Source organism: Rattus rattus, chromosome 7 (genome assembly GCF_011064425.1).
Source record: "Rattus rattus isolate New Zealand chromosome 7, Rrattus_CSIRO_v1, whole genome shotgun sequence".
Taxonomy (NCBI): Eukaryota; Metazoa; Chordata; class Mammalia; order Rodentia; family Muridae; genus Rattus; species Rattus rattus.
Window position 1 is genome coordinate 121238647 of NC_046160.1, and position 19028 is coordinate 121257674.

At 39.3% G+C, this 19028-nt stretch overlaps 1 gene segment (V, D, J or C); it reads left to right on the forward strand.

The window, feature by feature from the left end:
• The window catches only part of LOC116906209, an 18917-nt gene extending 1699 nt beyond the window's left edge, over positions 1–17218 (forward strand). Inside the window, 3 exon segments of the V gene segment in view lie at positions 3773–4087; positions 9667–9779; positions 17063–17218. Coding sequence covers positions 3773–4087; positions 9667–9779; positions 17063–17218 — 584 coding nt within the window.
• The last annotated feature ends 1810 nt before the right edge of the window (positions 17219–19028 follow it).

The window sequence follows — 19028 nt, forward strand, 5'->3', positions numbered from 1 at the left end:
CTCTAACTAACTGGGATCCTTCCTTTTAGTCAGAGAATGTGGACAGAAGAGGATTCATAAAGTCAACATCTCTAATAATAACAGAAATGGAATTTAAATTCTAAGTGAAACACTCCTGATAATAAATGATATTGGAACATTTAAAAATGAGTGAAAAGAAGTGTTGCCTGGTTGGAGAGAAAGGGGTCCCTGTTCCCTATGAACATTAGCATGATTCTGTTCAAGTTTGGCATAAAATATGCAGGATTCCATGGATTTCGAAATAGCAATCATGTGACCTAGAAATCTCCTGTATGGTTGTACACTGATGACAGGTAGTGATATTTTTATTTGAAATATATTTTTGCATTTCAAAGTTCATTTCTTGATCTCACAGTCGCACTGTCTCTCACTGCTAGAATCTCTGTCAGGAGGCATGAGGTGTGAAGTCAAAGAAAGACACTCTCACTGAATGGTGCTTGTATCTCACCTATACCTATGGTCCTCTTCCTATGTGATATTGTCATAGAACTAGTCCTTGAGGGACAGAAGTTACCTCAGTCAGATTGTTAAAGATTATTTAATGAGGTACTATGTGAATTCAAGGATGTCTATTTACTAGCATGTATTTTATTGGTTTTATTTTATGAGTTTACATGTGGGCAAATGAGAGAAACACTATACTGCAAGAAAAAAACATTCATTATCCTGAAGAAGGGGTTGAGGATTTACTCAGTGGTAGAGCACTTGCCTTTGCAAGGCCCTTTCCCTCAGCCCGTGTCCCGTAAAAAAAAATAAAAATAAAAAATAAAATAACCATTGGGCTGAAGTTCCTGTCAATATTTCCATAGATGATCATGTGACTCTGTATGCAGAAAAAATACTGACAATATTTATTTATTTATTATATGTCAGGATGAGTTCTCCTGACATTTTCCCCTGACCTAGGATAGAGGTTGAATGTATTTTTCTAATGGAAGGAAAACTTTCTTGTTTCTTTGTTTTCTAAACTCAAGATATATTGCCTCATACCTTTGATTTCAGAAGGACTATGTCTTCAAGGGTTGGGAATACATGGTATGTAACGTCTTTGTATCCAACAACCTTTAATAATTAAAAGATTTTAACACATGCACTTGAGAAAAACAGTTATGGTTGTTGTTATCTTCCCCAACAGAAATCCTACAATTGTCCTATAGCCCTTTAAAACCCAGTGAATGCCATGGATCCTCTTCAGTAGCTGTACCAATAGTTGATCCCCAAAGCTTTATTCAATATATGTCCAGTGTCTTTTTTCTCTTCCTGTTCCCCATTCAAACAGATCAAATACAGAGATTGTCAAAGGTCCTCAACTTATCCCACTAATCCAGGAAACAGCATAATAAATGACCTTGGTCTTTAGGTCCCAGCACTTATCCTCTAATGTTTCTCACACAGCCCCACGTACCACACCCACACATGCCAAAGCTGCACATACAACATCCCCAATATTCTGTACCTTATTTCACAACCCTTCTCTGTTTAGAGTATCTGTAGTTATGTTTTCACCATCCAGGGACCCTTCAGTTGCCCCATAGGGTGAGAAAATCCAAGAGGTAAATTGACACCTCCTCCTGGTCTTTGCCCTGTTCTCCAAAACAAGCAATGAAACCAACTATTACCTACACCTCTTACACTGGTTCATTATTGTTCCCTTGGCATGTTCACAAAAACCATATACAACCTCAGGTCTCTGTACCTCTTTGTCCAGACACCTGTCTCTCCTCTCTCTCTCTCTCTCTCTCTCTCTCTCTCTCTCTCTCTCTCTCTCTCTCTCTCTCTCTCTCTTTCTGCAATGTTGGTTCTATTATCATGGTTTCAAACTATTCCTTGTAATATGGTGTAGTAAAATTTAAAAAAGAAAAAAGAAAACCTTCTTTACCATTGCCTTTACTGAGGGTTGCCTTACCTATCCACCATTACATTTTGCAGCATATATCTTAACATTTTCTTTGGGGAATTATTGTCGTTAGACAATTCAGCCATCTAGTAGGCACCTTTTATCTATGTTTTGAAGAATTGTAGACTCTACATGTATAAAGTTAGTATGTTTATGTCTCTATCCTATTTTCCCCTTCAACATCCCCATATCTTTGCCAACCGCATATCTCAACTCAACCACTCTCAACATCATGGCATTTTTATTCGAAAAATGCTGCCCATATGTGCATGTGTGTAAAGGCAAGCATTGGAGCATAGAAAATTGACCAATGACCAAATTTTGCTCTTCTCCATGAAATATCTATATAAACCAGTGCTTCACTAAGACAGAAGACCTGGAAAATACTTACAATGTCTATATCAGGTTATGATTGGCTTGGTATCAGGTGGGGCTTACACAGATTACAGCCATCATCAGTGGATGAATTGGATAGGCATGTCCTGTTCACAAGACATTATTTCACAGTCCTCAACCCCAACTTTCACATGTTTCATTTTCTCTACCGTCTCTTAATTCATGTCCTCTGAGTCTGGGAGGAATTTAAATGCAACTCTAAAATATTACTTCAAACAATAAAACAAAGCCTTGTGAAGAGAAACACTGCCTATTTCTGTCATATGCAACACATTCTTTGGGTGCCTGAAGTTCTTAATTTTGTAGCATTTGGAACTAGAAACCTAAGAAGGGGACACATCTTATGCATAGGACATGGATGACCAAAGACAAGGGAATATTGATGATGTGAAAGCAAAATTGAAGTGTGGTAAGGGGAACCTAATTGGGAGGACCGAAACAAGAGAACTGATCAAATATGAAAAAGGCACCCTAAAAGTTAATTAAAAGCCACAGGTATATGGTTTACGCTAACTGGAGAAAATAAAAACTAACATATTACAATATAAAACAGTCACATGTTACCTGGTATACAGGTGCAGAAAGAAAATGATCGAAGGGGGACTTCAAAGGAATAAATGAATAACTTCAGAATGAAAAGCGAGTGAGTTTGCTGAAAATGTAAATAGGTCTCCATTGCCAATTTTGAGTCTTAGACAGGCTCCACAATGTCTAAGTTAGAAGTATCTTTAGGTCTGAGGACAGCATTCTATCATGAAGAAGTAAGTTTCAGAAAAAGCCCAGTGTTCTTGTCACAAAAACTGAGTTTGGCTACCATAACCTTACAGGAGTAACTGTCTCCAAGGACCACAATTGGGAGAAGCCATGTCCTGCCCAGGTATTGGAAAAGACTGAGCTCATATGTAGAAACACAAGAATGTATGGTGTACTTAATTACATATTTATACTAAAGAATCCTGACTATGAAAACAAAACTTGTTCTGTGTACAAGGACAAAAGGAAACTAAATGTAATATGGTGAATCTTTACCAAAAAATGTGAATATGAAACCATGACACTTGGTCCAACTCTGTAACTGACATCATGTCTTTGATGTCATATATGTGCTATGAGCACTGTCTTCAGCTCAGGTATAGTTCCAGAGCATGTTGTAGCAGGAAGATATGCAAATAATTCTTCTCTATGCCCATAAAACAGGCCTGTCCTGAACCTGCAGCTCTGACAGAGGAGACCAGTCCTGGACTCTGAGGTTCTCCCATTCAGTAATCAGTACTGCAGCACTGCACAGACTGCTCACCATGGACATCAGTCTCAGCTTGGTTTTCCTTGTCCTTTTCATAAAAGGTAATTAATAAATGTGTAATTATGTCTGTTGGGTTCACGTGAGAATAAGAAATTTTATTTTGTTTGTTTTGTTGTGTTAGTGATGGTTTTCTAACCAGTATTCTCTGTTTGCAGGTGTCCAGTGTGAGGTGCAGCTGGTGGAGACTGGGGGAGGCTTAGTGCAGCCTGGAAGGTCCCTGAAACTCTCCTGTGTAGCCTCTGGATTCACATTCAAAAGCTACTGGATGTACTGGATCCGCCAGGCTCCAGGGAAGGGGCTGGAGTGGGTTGCATCCATTAGTAATGGTGGTGGTAGCACTTACTATCCAGACTCCGTGAAGGGCCGATTCACTATCTCCAGAGATAATGCAAAAAACACCCTATACCTGCAAATGAACAGTCTGAGGTCTGAGGACACAGCCACTTATTACTGTGCAAAAGACACAGTGAGTGAATGTCACTGTGAGCTTAAACACAAACCTCTTGCAGGGTATTAGTGACCAGCAGAGGGCATAAGGAGCACACAAAGCTTCTAGTTACTGAGTGTTAGTCTATGTAGAAAGACCTGGAACAAAGTAAGAGTGGGACTCCTTAGTGTCTAGGTTGCCTCTCTACAAGGATACTCTCTCCAAGTGATTGTGTAGTAACCCTTGAAGTAGACAAATGTTTATTCAATTTTCAGTTTTCCTGTTTAATATGTGCTTTGTATTCATTTATTTATATGTTATGGAGTTTCTTTGTCTCTGTGTTTGCCTCTCTCTTCATGGCTCTATTTTGTATTTCTGATGCTTCTCTCTCTCTTTCTCTCTCTCTCTCTCTCTCTCTCTCTCTCTCTCTCTCTCTCTCTCTCGTGTGTGTGTGTGTGTGTATGTGTGCGCGTGCGCATGTGTGCATGTGTGTGTGTGTTGAGATGTATTTTCTATCCATCTACATAATAACTTTGAAATAAAGTCCATCACTAAGCCTGTATTTCATCACTAGACATGGATCACAGGATATTGCTAGACTGCTTGGTAACTGAGTCCCAACATCACACTGTCTTCAAATCTGAGAAGTAGGCTTTCTGACTGCCTACGAAACTGAACTATTTTGTAGTTATGGAGACTAAACACAAATAATCCTGCTGGTGTGGTAAGCGCTTAAAGCACAAAATTATACCTATACTCCCATTAAATATGACTTTCAATGGATAAACTGTGACTTGAACAAAAGGCAGAACATCACATAAGGAAGACAAGTATCTGTTTGAGGACCCAGGGTCAGATCCCCACAAAATAAGGAACACATGAGAGTGTGGAAACATAGACTCAGGGCAGAGAGTCCATAACATTCCCTTCACAGAACACTATGTGGTCTTCAAAATAGAGTCAACATGGGAAACTAGTAGGGCCTGTGATCAATGAAGAAGATGACTTTGTGTCTCTCCATGATCCTCACAAAAATCATATGACACAGACCCAACACAGACCCAACTTGTGGTATCAGTAATAAAAATGTGTGTGAGGTTCCAGGTTCCAGGTTCCAGAATTGAGACATAAGATAAATGTAAATAGTAATACTTACTGAGCTTCAGAAAGTTCTACACAGGTCCTATTCCACCCAAAGAGTAACTTTTCTTAGTTCTTTCACTCTCTGTACTTGTTACGGTGTAGTTTGTATAGTATACCAAGAATTTAATAGAACAGATAATTTTTTGTGTTTAACACATTCATCTACTCTCCTTCCCTCAGGTTTCTAAGGATTTTCTTTTATGCTTTTGTCCAAGAAACAGGAGGTAAATGACAATTGGTTCATTCTGAGTTGGTTTTCCTCATCAGAAGTCTGGTGTGGCATTTATAATCTAAATACAACATACTTTTCAGTGGCATTCTGGTCATATGCTTGGTGTCAACATAAAAGGAGGTTCTGTGATCACACCACCCTGAAACACTAGATTCCTAAAAGAGTAGGAAGGTATTAGACACCAGGGAATGATTATTGTTCAAACAAAGCATGAGGTAACTAGGAATCTGTGTATGATTGTCAGATTGTCATAGAGTTGTACTGCCTGTGATAATGGACATAGCTGGGATGGCAACACATTGGTTTCCTGTGAGTTATGGAGAAATAAAAGAAGTAGTCTCTACTTTCCTGGTTTACCACATTAGCATAGACTAGAAGATGCTGTCAGGCACCACCAGAGGTGCATCAACAAGGTGATTCTACATTTTCTGTCCTGCTCTACCTCCATCAATTCCATTCACCTGTGTGATGACAGTTTCTGAAAGAGAGATGAGGTTTTAACATCATGTTCACAAGAAAGTCACAGCTACAACTACTCTAGTGAATGACTGGATAACTACAAACTGTGGTCCAGACTGACAAATGAAACTTGAGACTGACAAATTTTCTGATTTCATCTCAATTTCCAACACAACTTGATTAGCAGTTTGTAAAGTTCTTTGCTAATTGATGTCTTCACAGAGCCAAATGCCAAAGTTCTTGTAATTTCTGTACATTTGTAAAGTGTATATATGTGCACAACAATGCAGAGGAAGTGGCCACAGAACACGGGGTAAAATATTCCAGCACTAAAGCAAATGAAGAGAGGAGATAAATGCCACTAAACCCTTGAATTTCTACAAGAGTTATAGCAATAGGACTGAGCTGTCTAAAATATATAAAATATCACCACTGCCCCCAAAACACTGCCTGGAATATGTCCCTTTCAATCTTATTCACTGGCCATAGGATTGCTAGAATGTGGGTTCATCACAAATGCTTAATTCACTGCTATTTTCAAGTGGTTACATCACTTCTCTCTGGGTTATTTTTCAGAACATCCTATTTGCCCACAGGGGATGCATCAACATAGTGTCATGTCATGAGAGTCTTTAAATGTATATACACCACCTAAGTGATGAATGCAAGAATTTTTGTTGTTTGCTTTCAGATCTGTGATTGATGAACTAAATATAGAATAATTTCATTGATCCTCATGCTCTGTGCACACCCAGCCAAAATAAGAAACATGTATCTGATGAGGAAGGAGCCTCCTAAAGTGGCCACACTCTGAGATCACCTGCTGCCAAACAACTTTGAAAATACCAGGCTCAATATATTGCCAGACATCTATGAGTACTGTATGCAACAATTCAGGAATACAACTGTCAGGACCACTAGGATGTAACACTGAAGTCCATCCAACATTAGTCACACAGATTTTCCTGTGCTTTCAATAAAGAAAACATATTTGGGACACCATCTTTACTTTGTATGCTGATCCTAATGCATCCCCTCTTGTCTCTAGTTTCCTGCCATATTTGATTTCCAGTTCTGATTTCTTTTTCTAATGAACAGGAATGTAAAAGTTTTGCCCAAATGAACACTTTCACTTCAAGTTTATTTTTTGCAGAGTTTCATCACAATTTTAATCCCAAGTAAAAGCAATGATCCTCCAGCAGATACAGAATATCCAACTTTTGAAAAATATCAGACTCAAGCCTTTATCAGACCATTATCCTGGTTAGTTCATATACAGTGATAGAATATAATACTCATTTTCAACAATTTTATTAAGCTACTTCATATTAGGATCTTCAAAAGAAAAAAAATGAAACCTATATGTAGTGTCTGTCTTATGTAAGGAAAATATGAATAATCTAGTTAATGAAATAAAGAGAAGAGAAGGTTGGGACATGGAAGACTGGCTGAGGAAGGTGGATCAGGGAATCAAATATCTCTAAACTTTCTTGTTTCACCATCAGTGAGGTACACAGAGAGGGAGATGCTCACAGCCAACCATTGAACTGGGTTCAAAATGGAAGAGATAGAGAATGAACTTAGGTAACTAAGGGGGTTGCAACTCCATAGGAAGAACAACAATATAACAAACCAGACACCCCAGAGATGGCCTTGTTAGGCATAAAAGGGATGAGAGGCCCTTGGTCCTATGGAGGTGTGATTCCCCAGTGCAGGAGAATACAAAGGCATAGAGGCAAAAGGTATTTGGTGGAAGTGTTGGGGAGCAAACTCAGGGAGGCAGGGTTGGAGGCATGGGATGAAATTTTTCTGGAGGAAAAACCAGGAAAGGGAATAATATTTAAAATGTGAATAAGGAAAATGTCCACTAAAGGAAAGAAAAAAAAGGGGAACAGTAAGCATTATAAAGAATTTTTTTGAGAGGAATACTAAATTCTCAAGAATCCCTTAAAGAAATATTCAACATCCTTAGCCATCAGAAAAATGCAATGCAACATACCATAAGATTCCATGCTACCCTCATCAGAATTGCTAAGATCGAAAACTCAAATGATAACAAATACTGGTAAGGATTCAGAACAAGAGGAAAAGTCATCCTTTGCTAATGGGAATGTAACAGGTACAAAATTTTTTAAAAAATTATATTTGATGGTTTCATAGAAATCTTGGAATAGTTCTATCTCAAGATCATGCTATACCATTCCTGCGCATATACACAAAACATCCCCCACCTGTTTGTTCAACTATATTCACAGCAATATTATTTGTAATAGCCAGAAAACTTGAAACCACATACATATAGATATACTTGAAGTGAAGAATAGATAAAATGTTTAATAGCTATAAATAGAATACTTTTTAGGTATTACACAGACATCATGAAATTTGCAGGAAAATGGATGGTACTTATAAGTCATGCTGAGTGGTGTAGTCCAGAACCAAGAACACAGATATTTTATGTATGCATTTATAAGTGTACATTAGTCATAAAGTACAGGACAACCATTCCACAATTAAAGACCCAAAGTAGATAAATATTAAATAGTTCCCACAGGAGGATTCATGAATCTCACTCAGAATGTAAATTAGTCAGCTGAGGTGAATGGAGAGGATGAAGTGTGTAGGAGAGGAGGAGAGAAGGAATTTGGCAATGTTAGTTAAGTGTGGGAAGGAGGAGGCTAGAGAGATGGATGCAAATTAGAATAAAAATCTGCCATAGTGGAAGGGTGGCTCTCTAGCAACTAGCTAGAGGTCTGGTCCAGAATAGTATATGTGAAGTCTATGGGGGTGACCTAGCTGAGATTCCTACCATAAGGGGTTATAGAAACTAAAGTGGATAACCCGTGTAGCCTGGCAGTACTTACAGAAGGGGGATGGGCACATTACTTCAACCACAAAATCTTCAACCCAAATGTTGACTTGCTTACAAGATGTGCAGGGGCCATCGCAAAACTGCCTCCTGAGAGGCTTCATCCAGCAGTAGATGGAGGCAGATGTACAGCCAAACACAATACAGTGCCCAGGGGCTCTTCTGAAGAGTGAGGGATAAAAATGAGCAAGTTGGAAGTGTCCAGGACTCCACAGGAAGAAGAACAGAGTCAAATATCATGGGACCATTTGGGGATTTACACAGCCTGGGCCACCAAACAGAGGGCATGCAGGAGCCAAACCTAGACCCCATATAAATTGTAGCAAATGTGCAGCTCTGTCCTCATGAGGGTACCCTAAGAATTTCAACAGGTTGTGTCCTGGTCTCTGCTATCTGCTATTGAATCCCTTTCACCTTATCTAAACTGCCTTGTTGGGGCTCATTATGAGGCTTACTGAGACTAGATGCTACAGGGTGGAGTGGTACCCTTATAGTCAGATAAAGGAAAATGGCAATTTGGGAAGGGATTTGTAAGGGTGAAACTAGGAAGAAGAGAGAAAGGGGGACTGTCACTGAGTTGTAAGTTCAAAATAAATACACAAATACATAAATACACAAATAAAAAGTGAATAAATAAGAAAAATATTAGTGCAGTTAAGTATGCTCTTGAAGAGAAATACCAATAATATGGAGTTGGTATCAAAATTCTCTTAACTTAAGCACGCCCTGTGATTATATTTCATATGAAAAATTGAAGTTCTTCAACACAGTCATCTCATTTTTCTTCTAAAGAACAAATAATTTTCATCACTTTTCTGAGATGTCAGTTGTTAAGTTTAGTAGGTTGACTGGCTAGAAGAAGGAGCAGAGAGATAACTGGCGAGCCTGGATTTAGGCAAAATAGAGGCTCCCCATTTAGCTAGAAGATTCTTTTCCAATAAGGGTAAAGGACCTGTTGTCACTATCAAAAAGAAGTGGGTGAGAGGTACACACCCTAAAAATGCAACTAAGTGGTGGGGTCTGGTGAGGAAGGTAAGGTTGTCTTCCTAAGTTGAATATAGGAAAAAAAGATGAAGAACTGGGTCCCCAAAACTCCATCAGGACTGAGTAAGTGGCCCAGTGTCAAGAGGAGAAAGACGGACAGCTCACATACGATGATGGCTAACCAGGGCTCCCTAGTGATGGCAGTGGTCATGTCAAGCAAGCTCAGGCCCCTCAAGTTGTCCATAGCCAAGCCTAGGAGATCAGCTGAAGCATTATCTGAGAGTGATGTCCCTCTGTCCTGCCCAACATGAGGGCAATCAACAGCCCAATGTCCCTGCCTGATGGCACCTAGGACATGGTTCCCTTGGCTTGCAGAAGTTAGGACAAGCCCTTGCCAAGTGACTTTGTTGACCACATTTGTAGCAGGAGCCTGGTGGTCTCTGAGCCTGAAAAGACAAGGAGTCCATGACAATAGCTTGGGCTTATCACAGAGCTTTTGCCGACATATGATATTTTTGTCTTATATCCTCCTTATCTCTCTGATGGTACACTTTGAAGGGCAGGGCCAAAACTTTTGTCTGTGGAGTTAGGGGTCCCCTCTCCAGGTTTTGAAGCTGGGGTTGTTCTGGGAAAGCAAGTAGGTCATCAGAGGTTGCTTGATTTCTGGGTTTTCAGTATCCAGATTAGTGCATTATAATAAAGCCTTTGTGAGGCATTAGGAAAATTGAGATGGGTTTTCCTGTTTTTCCTGAATGACCTGTTGGAGTTTTTCAAATTTTACTGGATGTAAGGCTGCCCTATGGAAACTGCCAGGAGGCAGGTTACGAATCTATCTCTGGCTAAAATGTCACCTTCAGAATTATAATTCTATTCGGATCTTGGTCAGTTACCACCACAAATGCAGTTGGATATATTCCATCTGTTTGATGCACCTGGTCTGCATGTATTCTCACCTCTCCAAAACTCACCTCCCTTTGTCAGGAAGTAAATTTGGTAAATAGTATATGTACATTGTGGAAAGACAAGCTATAAGATTGAATAAGGTACTGAACCTTCACTAGTAAAGGCACAGGAGTAAGAGGTATAGGAACCCAGTCTTCTATCTGAGAAAGTTCATTAATGAGAAAGGAACATGTACACTGACAAGGCCATCTGTCCCAGCTTCTTTCCTTAAAGGAAAGAACAGTGCTTGGTCAGTTGTCCCTGGCAATGAAGGACTTGGGGGTTGGGCTACAGCCTTGGAGCAGGTGATAGGAGGAATGAAGGTCAGGGCACCTGCATCGTTGATGCCTGAAGCTGTCACTGGAGGAGGGAATACATCTGGAGAGGTTGAGCAAGGAGTTGCTTGGGTAGCATGGTGAGAATGAAAAACTGAGGTGGTGTTTTGGGTTATTCGAGGTGTGGATACAGGTGTGCTGAAGAAAGGAGGCAGTTTGCTACCTGGATTGAGAGTTGTAGCTTCATCTGGTGAAGGTTCCATGGCTAAGAGAAGTTGGGTTGGGGAAACATGAGGAACACAGGAGCAAAGATAGTTAAATGATTGTGCACACAGGACCTCTTTCCATTTACCAGACCACTGGTAGTATGTATGAAGAACCCATAAGATTATTCAGTCTAGTGTGCCATTAAGTGGACATTTGGAGCCATTGGTTAATGGGTACTGAATCCAGACTTTATTGCAGAGGTGTGTTAGTTGTGATGCCCTCTCATCAGGCATTAACTTCAGAGATTTTAAATTTTCCAGGAGACATCCCAGTGAGGATCCAGGAGGTATGATCAAAGACAACAAGTCACCAACTGGGGAGTTGTTGAATTATCCACACCTCCGTCCTGAGTATAATTTCAACTACAAATTTTCTGCCAAGACAGATGTCTAAGTTGTCACTTAGATCCTCTAGAGGGTAATTACGGTGAGTCCTAGACTCACCAGAAAGCATTCATATCCAACACTCAGAAGTTCTACATGGCTTCAAGAGTCCCGAAAGAGAAGGGTATAAGAGCCGCTTTCGAGGGAATATATGCCTAAGGGTTGAAGTCTTACCTTTTATGTCAGCTAGGAGGCTGGTTGTTAGGACTGTGACCCTAAAGTGCCAACCCATTACCCTACATACTGGCCAAGACCTATTTGGGTATGAGGGGTCCTTCTTGACAAATGGAGGGAAAAAACTTAAAATTTGCTGATGTTGGTGCAAGAACTTTAGCAGCCTGGTAGCAGGAAATGTGAAACTGTACCATTGGTGCAGGCTTTTTGTACTTAAGCAACCCACATGGCAGGAGGAAGCATGCCGTGGTAGTCCATGGAAATCAGCCGCTCACATAGTAGAAGTCTGTATGTCCTGAGGCTGCAATAGCAACTCACATACAGAAAAGTAGTCCCTTCTATGCCAGGAAGACGGGGGAGCTGTGACAGCAGCTGTGATCTGAATTAAAGTGGAGAATGGCAGAGGCACAGGACCACCACATCAGCTACTGTCCTCTGGCACAGCTGCAAGGAGTTCCCGGGTTTCAGCACCAATACTGTGATAGAATCACGGCTCACATCCGGACACCCCAGGCCAGGCCAATACATTCCCATGTGGAAGAGGGTTATTGATGATGACGGAGACAATAGTGGGGCGAGAAGTAAAAGGAGAAGAGGGAAAGAAGGGTCTGCTTTTCATTTAAACTCTGATGTAAATAATCCCAGGTGATGGTGGAAGCTGAATCCAAATGTCTGCTGGGAATGTATGGCCATTGCCATACCAATAGATGTGCCCTGTCAACTGCAGGTGACATCACTGCTGGAGGCAAAAGCAGTTCCCGATACCAACACTAGTCTCCAGGATGAAAGAGGCATTATGGAGAGATATAATGTTCTCTTAGGCAACTTTCTGCCCTCTGTCCTCTCACTGGTTTCCTTCTTTTGGTCAGTACATGTGACAGAAGAGGTTTCAGAAAGGCACCATCTCCAATCACAACAGAAATGGAAATTAAATTGTAAATGAAAAATAGCTGATAACAAATGTAATGAGAACAATTTAAGAAAAAAGAATAAGAAGAAGTGTTGTTTGATTGGAGAAAAAGAGGGCCCTGTTCCCTGTCAACATGAACATGATCCTGTGCAATACTGATCCACATTATGATGTGGATCCCACTGATTTATAAATTAAGAACACAGGACCCAGCAATCTCATGCCTGGGTATATATAGATGACAGAAAATAACATTTTCATTTCAAATAGATTTTTGCATTTCTGTGTTTACTTCCTGAGTTCATAGTTGTGGAGCCTTGCACTGCTCTATTGTCTAATAGAAATCAAGTATTGTGAAGTCACATGAAGACATACTCACTGAATAGTGTGTATACTTGGCACATATTTATCATCTTCCTCCTACATGTTATACATAAAACTAGTCCCTGAGTAATTGTGGTGACAAAAGTTACCTCAGTAAGATTGTTAAAAATAATTTAATGAGGAATTTTGGGCATTCAAAATGGCTCCATTCTAGCATGTGTTGTACTGAGTTGTTAGATGGATGAACACCATGAAACCATTATACTGTAAGGCAGAAAATCACTCCTTGCTTCCCTGAAGTTCCTATAAGTATTTCCTTATAGGATGTGAGCCTGTTTGTGGCATAGGTATGGCCAGTCTTCATGCTTTCTGTATGCTTTCTCCTTGCCTATTCCATGACCTGGAAAGAGGTTGACTAAATTTTTCAAAAGATAGCAGATCTTCCTTATTTCTGTTTCTAAACACAAGAGTGATTATCTCCTAACTTTGCTTTCACAATGTCTACGTCTTCAAGGGTTGGGGTACACAATATGCAATATCTTTGTATCATACTGCCTTGAAACTCAGGAGATACAAAGAAGCTGATAATTAAAAGATTTGAACACATACATTAAAAATAAAAGTTATGACAGTTGTCATCTTCCCCATCAGAAATCCTACAACTGCCCCATATTCCTGGAAGAGCAAGTCAACACACCTGCCCTCTTCAAAGCTCTTACAAAAAGCAGATACCCAAAGCTCAATCCTCTCTTCATTCATTCATTTATATTTCTGATCCTGGTTCATCTTCTTTCAGAAATACTGAGATCACACACACAGACTGTCAAGATCCCTCCATGTGTCCCACTTAGTCAGGAAACAATATAAAAAGAATGAACTCTGGACTTTATCTCCCAGAATCTTGACACATTGTCATGGCCCCAACATTCTGTCAATCTTCTTCCAACAATTCACTGTCAAGATTCTCTATAATTATGTTTTCATCAGCCAAGAAATCTTCAGTTACCCCATGTTGCCAGAAAGTCCAACATTAGAATTTTCACTTCCTTCTGGTCCCTGTCCTGTTCTCCAAAACAAGCCATGAGCCCATTACATAGACCCCTTCCACTGGTTCATCTACATATGAAATGCCCCAATGCTCTACCGTCTACCTGGCAGATGTCCCCAGATGAATAAGGGAGACCATGTAGTGAGCTAGCTAATCATTAATCTTCCCATGGCATGTCAAAAAACACCATTTACCACCTCAAGTCTCTGTGCTTCTTTCCCCAGACTCCCCCCCTCTCTCAATCTCTCTCACCATGTCTATGTATGTGCAACTACAATTCTGGATTTCCTATTAACATATGAAGCTTTACATTGAAATAAATATTAGTAAAAATAAAACTTACATCACCTTTTACTAAAAGTTCTCTTGCCTATTCATTCAAATCATATGTGCAGCATAATCCTTAACATTTTCTTTCGGGAGGTTAGTGTCTTTAAAACATTCATCCATTTAGTAGTCATCATTTGTCTCTATTTTGAGTAATTGGTTACTCTAATTGTGTATGATTAAATGTAGCTGAAATATATTATGTCAAACAATATGACAAATACTTGAAAGTACAAACATTATCTGTTTTTGTCATTTACAGAATCATCATTGTGCATCAGTGACTCTGGCTCCTGTTTTGTAGCTTTTGGAAATAGAAGGAAAGCCCTAGGAAGGTATACATCTTAAATGTAGGACATGGAGAACCAAGAACAAAGGAATACTGGTGATGGGAAAGGAAAACTGAGGTGTTGTGAGAGTAAGTGAAAGGGTAGGAGGGACACCAGTGAACTGGTTAAATACAAAAGAGTCAAACCTCCAGACGACCAAATGCCTCCCCTCCCATTGATGTCAGATAAGCAAATCCTCTGCTACAAATTTATCTGGAGCTATGATTCCCTCTAGGTATAGTGCTTGGTTGGTGGTTTATTCTGGGATCTCTTGGTGGTCATGTTAGGTGATAAAATTTAATCAAACACCCTGATTATACTAATCCTGTTAATTGTAGAAAAGAAAAGTTCATGAAACATAAAATAAATATAGTCACATGGGGAAAGAAGATGGTGGAGGGTGAACTCAAAAGAAATAAATGGAGAACTTCAGGATGCAAAAACAAAAACGATTTATAATATACATAGTAATTTATAATTTATACATAATATATATGTATCTCCAAAGCAATCCCTACATGGCAAGCAGATGCAGATATAGAAGGTCTCAGGTGCCTTAATAAGGTCTGAAGATAGCATTCTATCATGAATAAGTTGAATCCAGAAAGTTCTCAAGTGTTCTTGTTACAGAGAATGAGTTCTGCTACAATAACCTTGTAGGTGTGAACATATCTAAGAGCCACATTATAGAAAAGCCATCTCCATCCAAGACAGTGAGAAAGACTGAGTTGTTAACCAGAAGCAAAATTATGTTTGGTGATATTAAATTATCCATTGATATTAAGGGATCGTGATAGCGTGGAACAAACTATGTTCTTTACACATGCACATAGGTTAACAAAATGAAGTATGGTGGATCCAGATATATATATATATATATATATATATATATATATATATATATATAATATATATATCCAGATAAATATATATATATATATATATATATATATATATATGAACCTACTGTACATTGCCAATATCTGTAACTGATTTCAGTGTTTTTCATGTCTTATACCAGCTATGAGCACTGTCTTCAGCACAGCTCAGATTCCAGATCACACTATAACAGGAAGATATGCAAATAAGGCTTTTCTGTGCCCATGCTCTGACAGAGGAGCCCAACCCTGAATTCCCAGGCCCTCCCACTCAATGATCAGCACTTAACACAAATCAGTCACCATGGACATAAAACTCAGCTAGGGTTTGTTGTACTTATTTTAAAGGTAATTTATAGAGATGATGTGACATCTGTTGTGTATACATAGGAAATAGAAAATTTGTTTTGTTTTCTTCTTTTGTATTATTAGTGACAGTTTTCTGACCAGCATACTCTTTTTGAAGGTGATCAGTGTGAGATGAAGCTGTTGGGAGTCAGGGGTAGGCTTAGTGCAGACTGGAGGGTCCCTGAAAGGCTCCTGTGCAGCCTCTGGATCCCTTTTTAATGACCACAGGATGGCTCCAAAGAAGGGCCTGCAGTGGGTAGCATCCATTAGAAACACGGTAGTTAGCATCTATCATGCAGACACAGGGAAAGGCTGATTTACCATCTCCAGAGTCAATGCCAAGAACATACTGTACCTGCAAATGAGTACTCTGTGGTCTGAGGACACAGCCATGTATTAGTAGCAGTGGAGAGAGTAGCAGCAGCAGCAACAGTAGCAGCAGCCGAAGCAGCAACAGCAGCAGCAGCAGCAGCAGCAGCAGCAGCAGCAGCAGTAGAGCCACAGTGGCCTCCTCCAAGTCCTGCTAATGCACTTTCCCCTTTGCAAGAACCCTCCTATCTTATCTGGCTGGTGATCTCTCTAGACAGCCTCCAGTACACAGGCCCATAATCAGCCTGCCTAAATTTTACTTTGCTTCAGATCAGTTTGGGGGTTCCATTTGACAAGATGTTGTTTTGTTCACTTAGAACCCCTCTACCTAGTGACTTTTCCAAGCTGTAAGTATTTCAGGCATTCTGGAGGGGGAGATAGGCTTAACACCTATGACATGTATGATTGATGGTGATGTCGTATGTCCCAAGGTGGCTTGGACACCGTCCCAAATAAAAATGATTCAATAATATAATAAAAATCTTGTTTCAAAAATGCAGAGGACATGGGACCCCATTCTGCCTGTACTTCATGCATGTTGGTTCATTTACTATAAACATTCCCATGTTTTTCTTCCTAGACCAGTACAGTGTGAATCCTATAACTTCCCAGGTTTCTTTTTTATAATTTGAATTCCAGTAACAGAAAATGTTCCTTATTTTCCTCTCCAGATCCTCTATAAAACACAAGGCAAGGGGGATTTCTCTCAACTGGAAGCAACCTTGTAACTGTGCTGTGTTTCCTTTAATCTTTGCAGGAACCTCCCTCAATGAAAGCAGGAAGAAACACAGTGAGGGAGGTCCATTTTGAGCCTGAACAAAAATTTCGCTACAGAGATACTCAGGATACTCAGGATGGCAGTGAAGATCAACAAGAAAATCCCAGGATCACTTCAGACTCTAAGAAGTGTTAGCCTATGCTTTATGTGCCCATGTTTTAATGTTAGAATTGTGGGCACTTCAACCATGGAAAGTCTCTAGAGCCTTCTCTCCAGTGTCATATAGTATTATGATCTTGTGTATTCACACACTAGAAGAATTTTTACATGGTTCTTTAATAAAACAGTATTTAAAGATAACAAGTAATTGAGCAGATATTTACAAAGAAAACTCAGTTGAATATTATGTGGGTGTAGATAACTAGGGCAATTTGGTAATAAATTGTTTCTCACATGACGACTAAGGAACATTTTTAATGTTAACATAAATAATGTTTGAAATTGATTGTATTCATCTTCTCTAACCTAAAGTTTTGAAACACATCTCCACAATTCAATGAAGACACAGTTATGTTTCTGAGTGCTAAGTCATGGGATCTACAATCCATATATGAGGAACAAAATATGCTGCTATTAACTATGGCCAGCACATATATATATATATATATATATATATATATATATATATTCTTGTTGAAATAATCCTTCATAACTACCTATCTCGTCTTCTGTCTTCTCATACTACAATGCTCAAGCTATGATCAGCCTCCTATTATTCACTTTACATCCGAGCAGTTTGTTTGTGTTCCACTTAATATGATGGTCATATGATATTGGACAAAAGAATCAAATAACACTTATAAAATATGGGCTGTAGAGGGAAATAAAGTATTATCAAGTGTGGAATTCAAGTTGTCGAGAAGCACCTAAAGAAATATTCAACATTCTCAGTCATCAGGGAAAGTCAAATCATAACAGTGCTGAGATTCCAACTCCCATTACTCAGATTGGCTAAGATCGAAATCTCAGGTGAGAGCAGATGATGATGAGGATGTAGAAAAAGAGGAACTCTCCTCCGTTGTTGTTGGGATTGCATGCTTGAAAAACCACTATGAAAATCAATCAGGCAGTTCCTCTGAAAATTGGTCATAGTACTACCTAAGGACCCAGCTATACATCTACTGCACATATACTCAGATGACGCTCAAATGTATAACAATGACACATGCTCCACTATATTCACTGAAGACTTATTTATAATAGGCAGAAGCTGTAAAGAATCCAAATGTCTCTCAAAAGAGGAATGGATAAAGAAAATGTGGTGCATCTATAAAATGGAGAACTACTCAGCAATTAAAAACAATCACTTCATGAAATTCATTGTCAAATGAATGGAACTAGAAAATAGCATCCTGAGTGAGGTAACCCAATCTTATTTTATTCCATTGATCCCATTTCTCAGAGTTCATAAGGACAAAAAAAATACCAGACAAACCAAAAATGGATAAACTGAGCACAGTTCCTGAAAAATAATCTACTAATCCTAAGAGAATAAGTAGAGCACTCACAATAAGGTGTACCCATCAGATATTGCACAAGATGGCTGTCTCCACAGTGTCAACACCCGTTTCCACCACTGCCACTCACAGTACAAAGATTATGTATAAAGGAATAACAGACATAATACTCAATGTCCCCAATGCCAATAAGGCAGACAAACATTTTCTGATTGCTGAATGAACAGTTTATTTTTTCCAGCTCTTCAATTCTATCCTCTGTTGTTGTAGTTTACAAATGGATAAATGCACTTCAAACTCTGGTTCTCTGTGGTCATCAACACATCAGGGCACAGGTTCCCCATGTACATTCCTGTCCTCTCCTCCATTTGCAGTCATCACTTAGGGGTCTCTGCTTTGTTACTTAATTCATCAACAGAATCCTCAAACCTGCCTGCATAGACCATGATGACCTGTTATAAACAGTAGACTTTACAATCTTATACCAT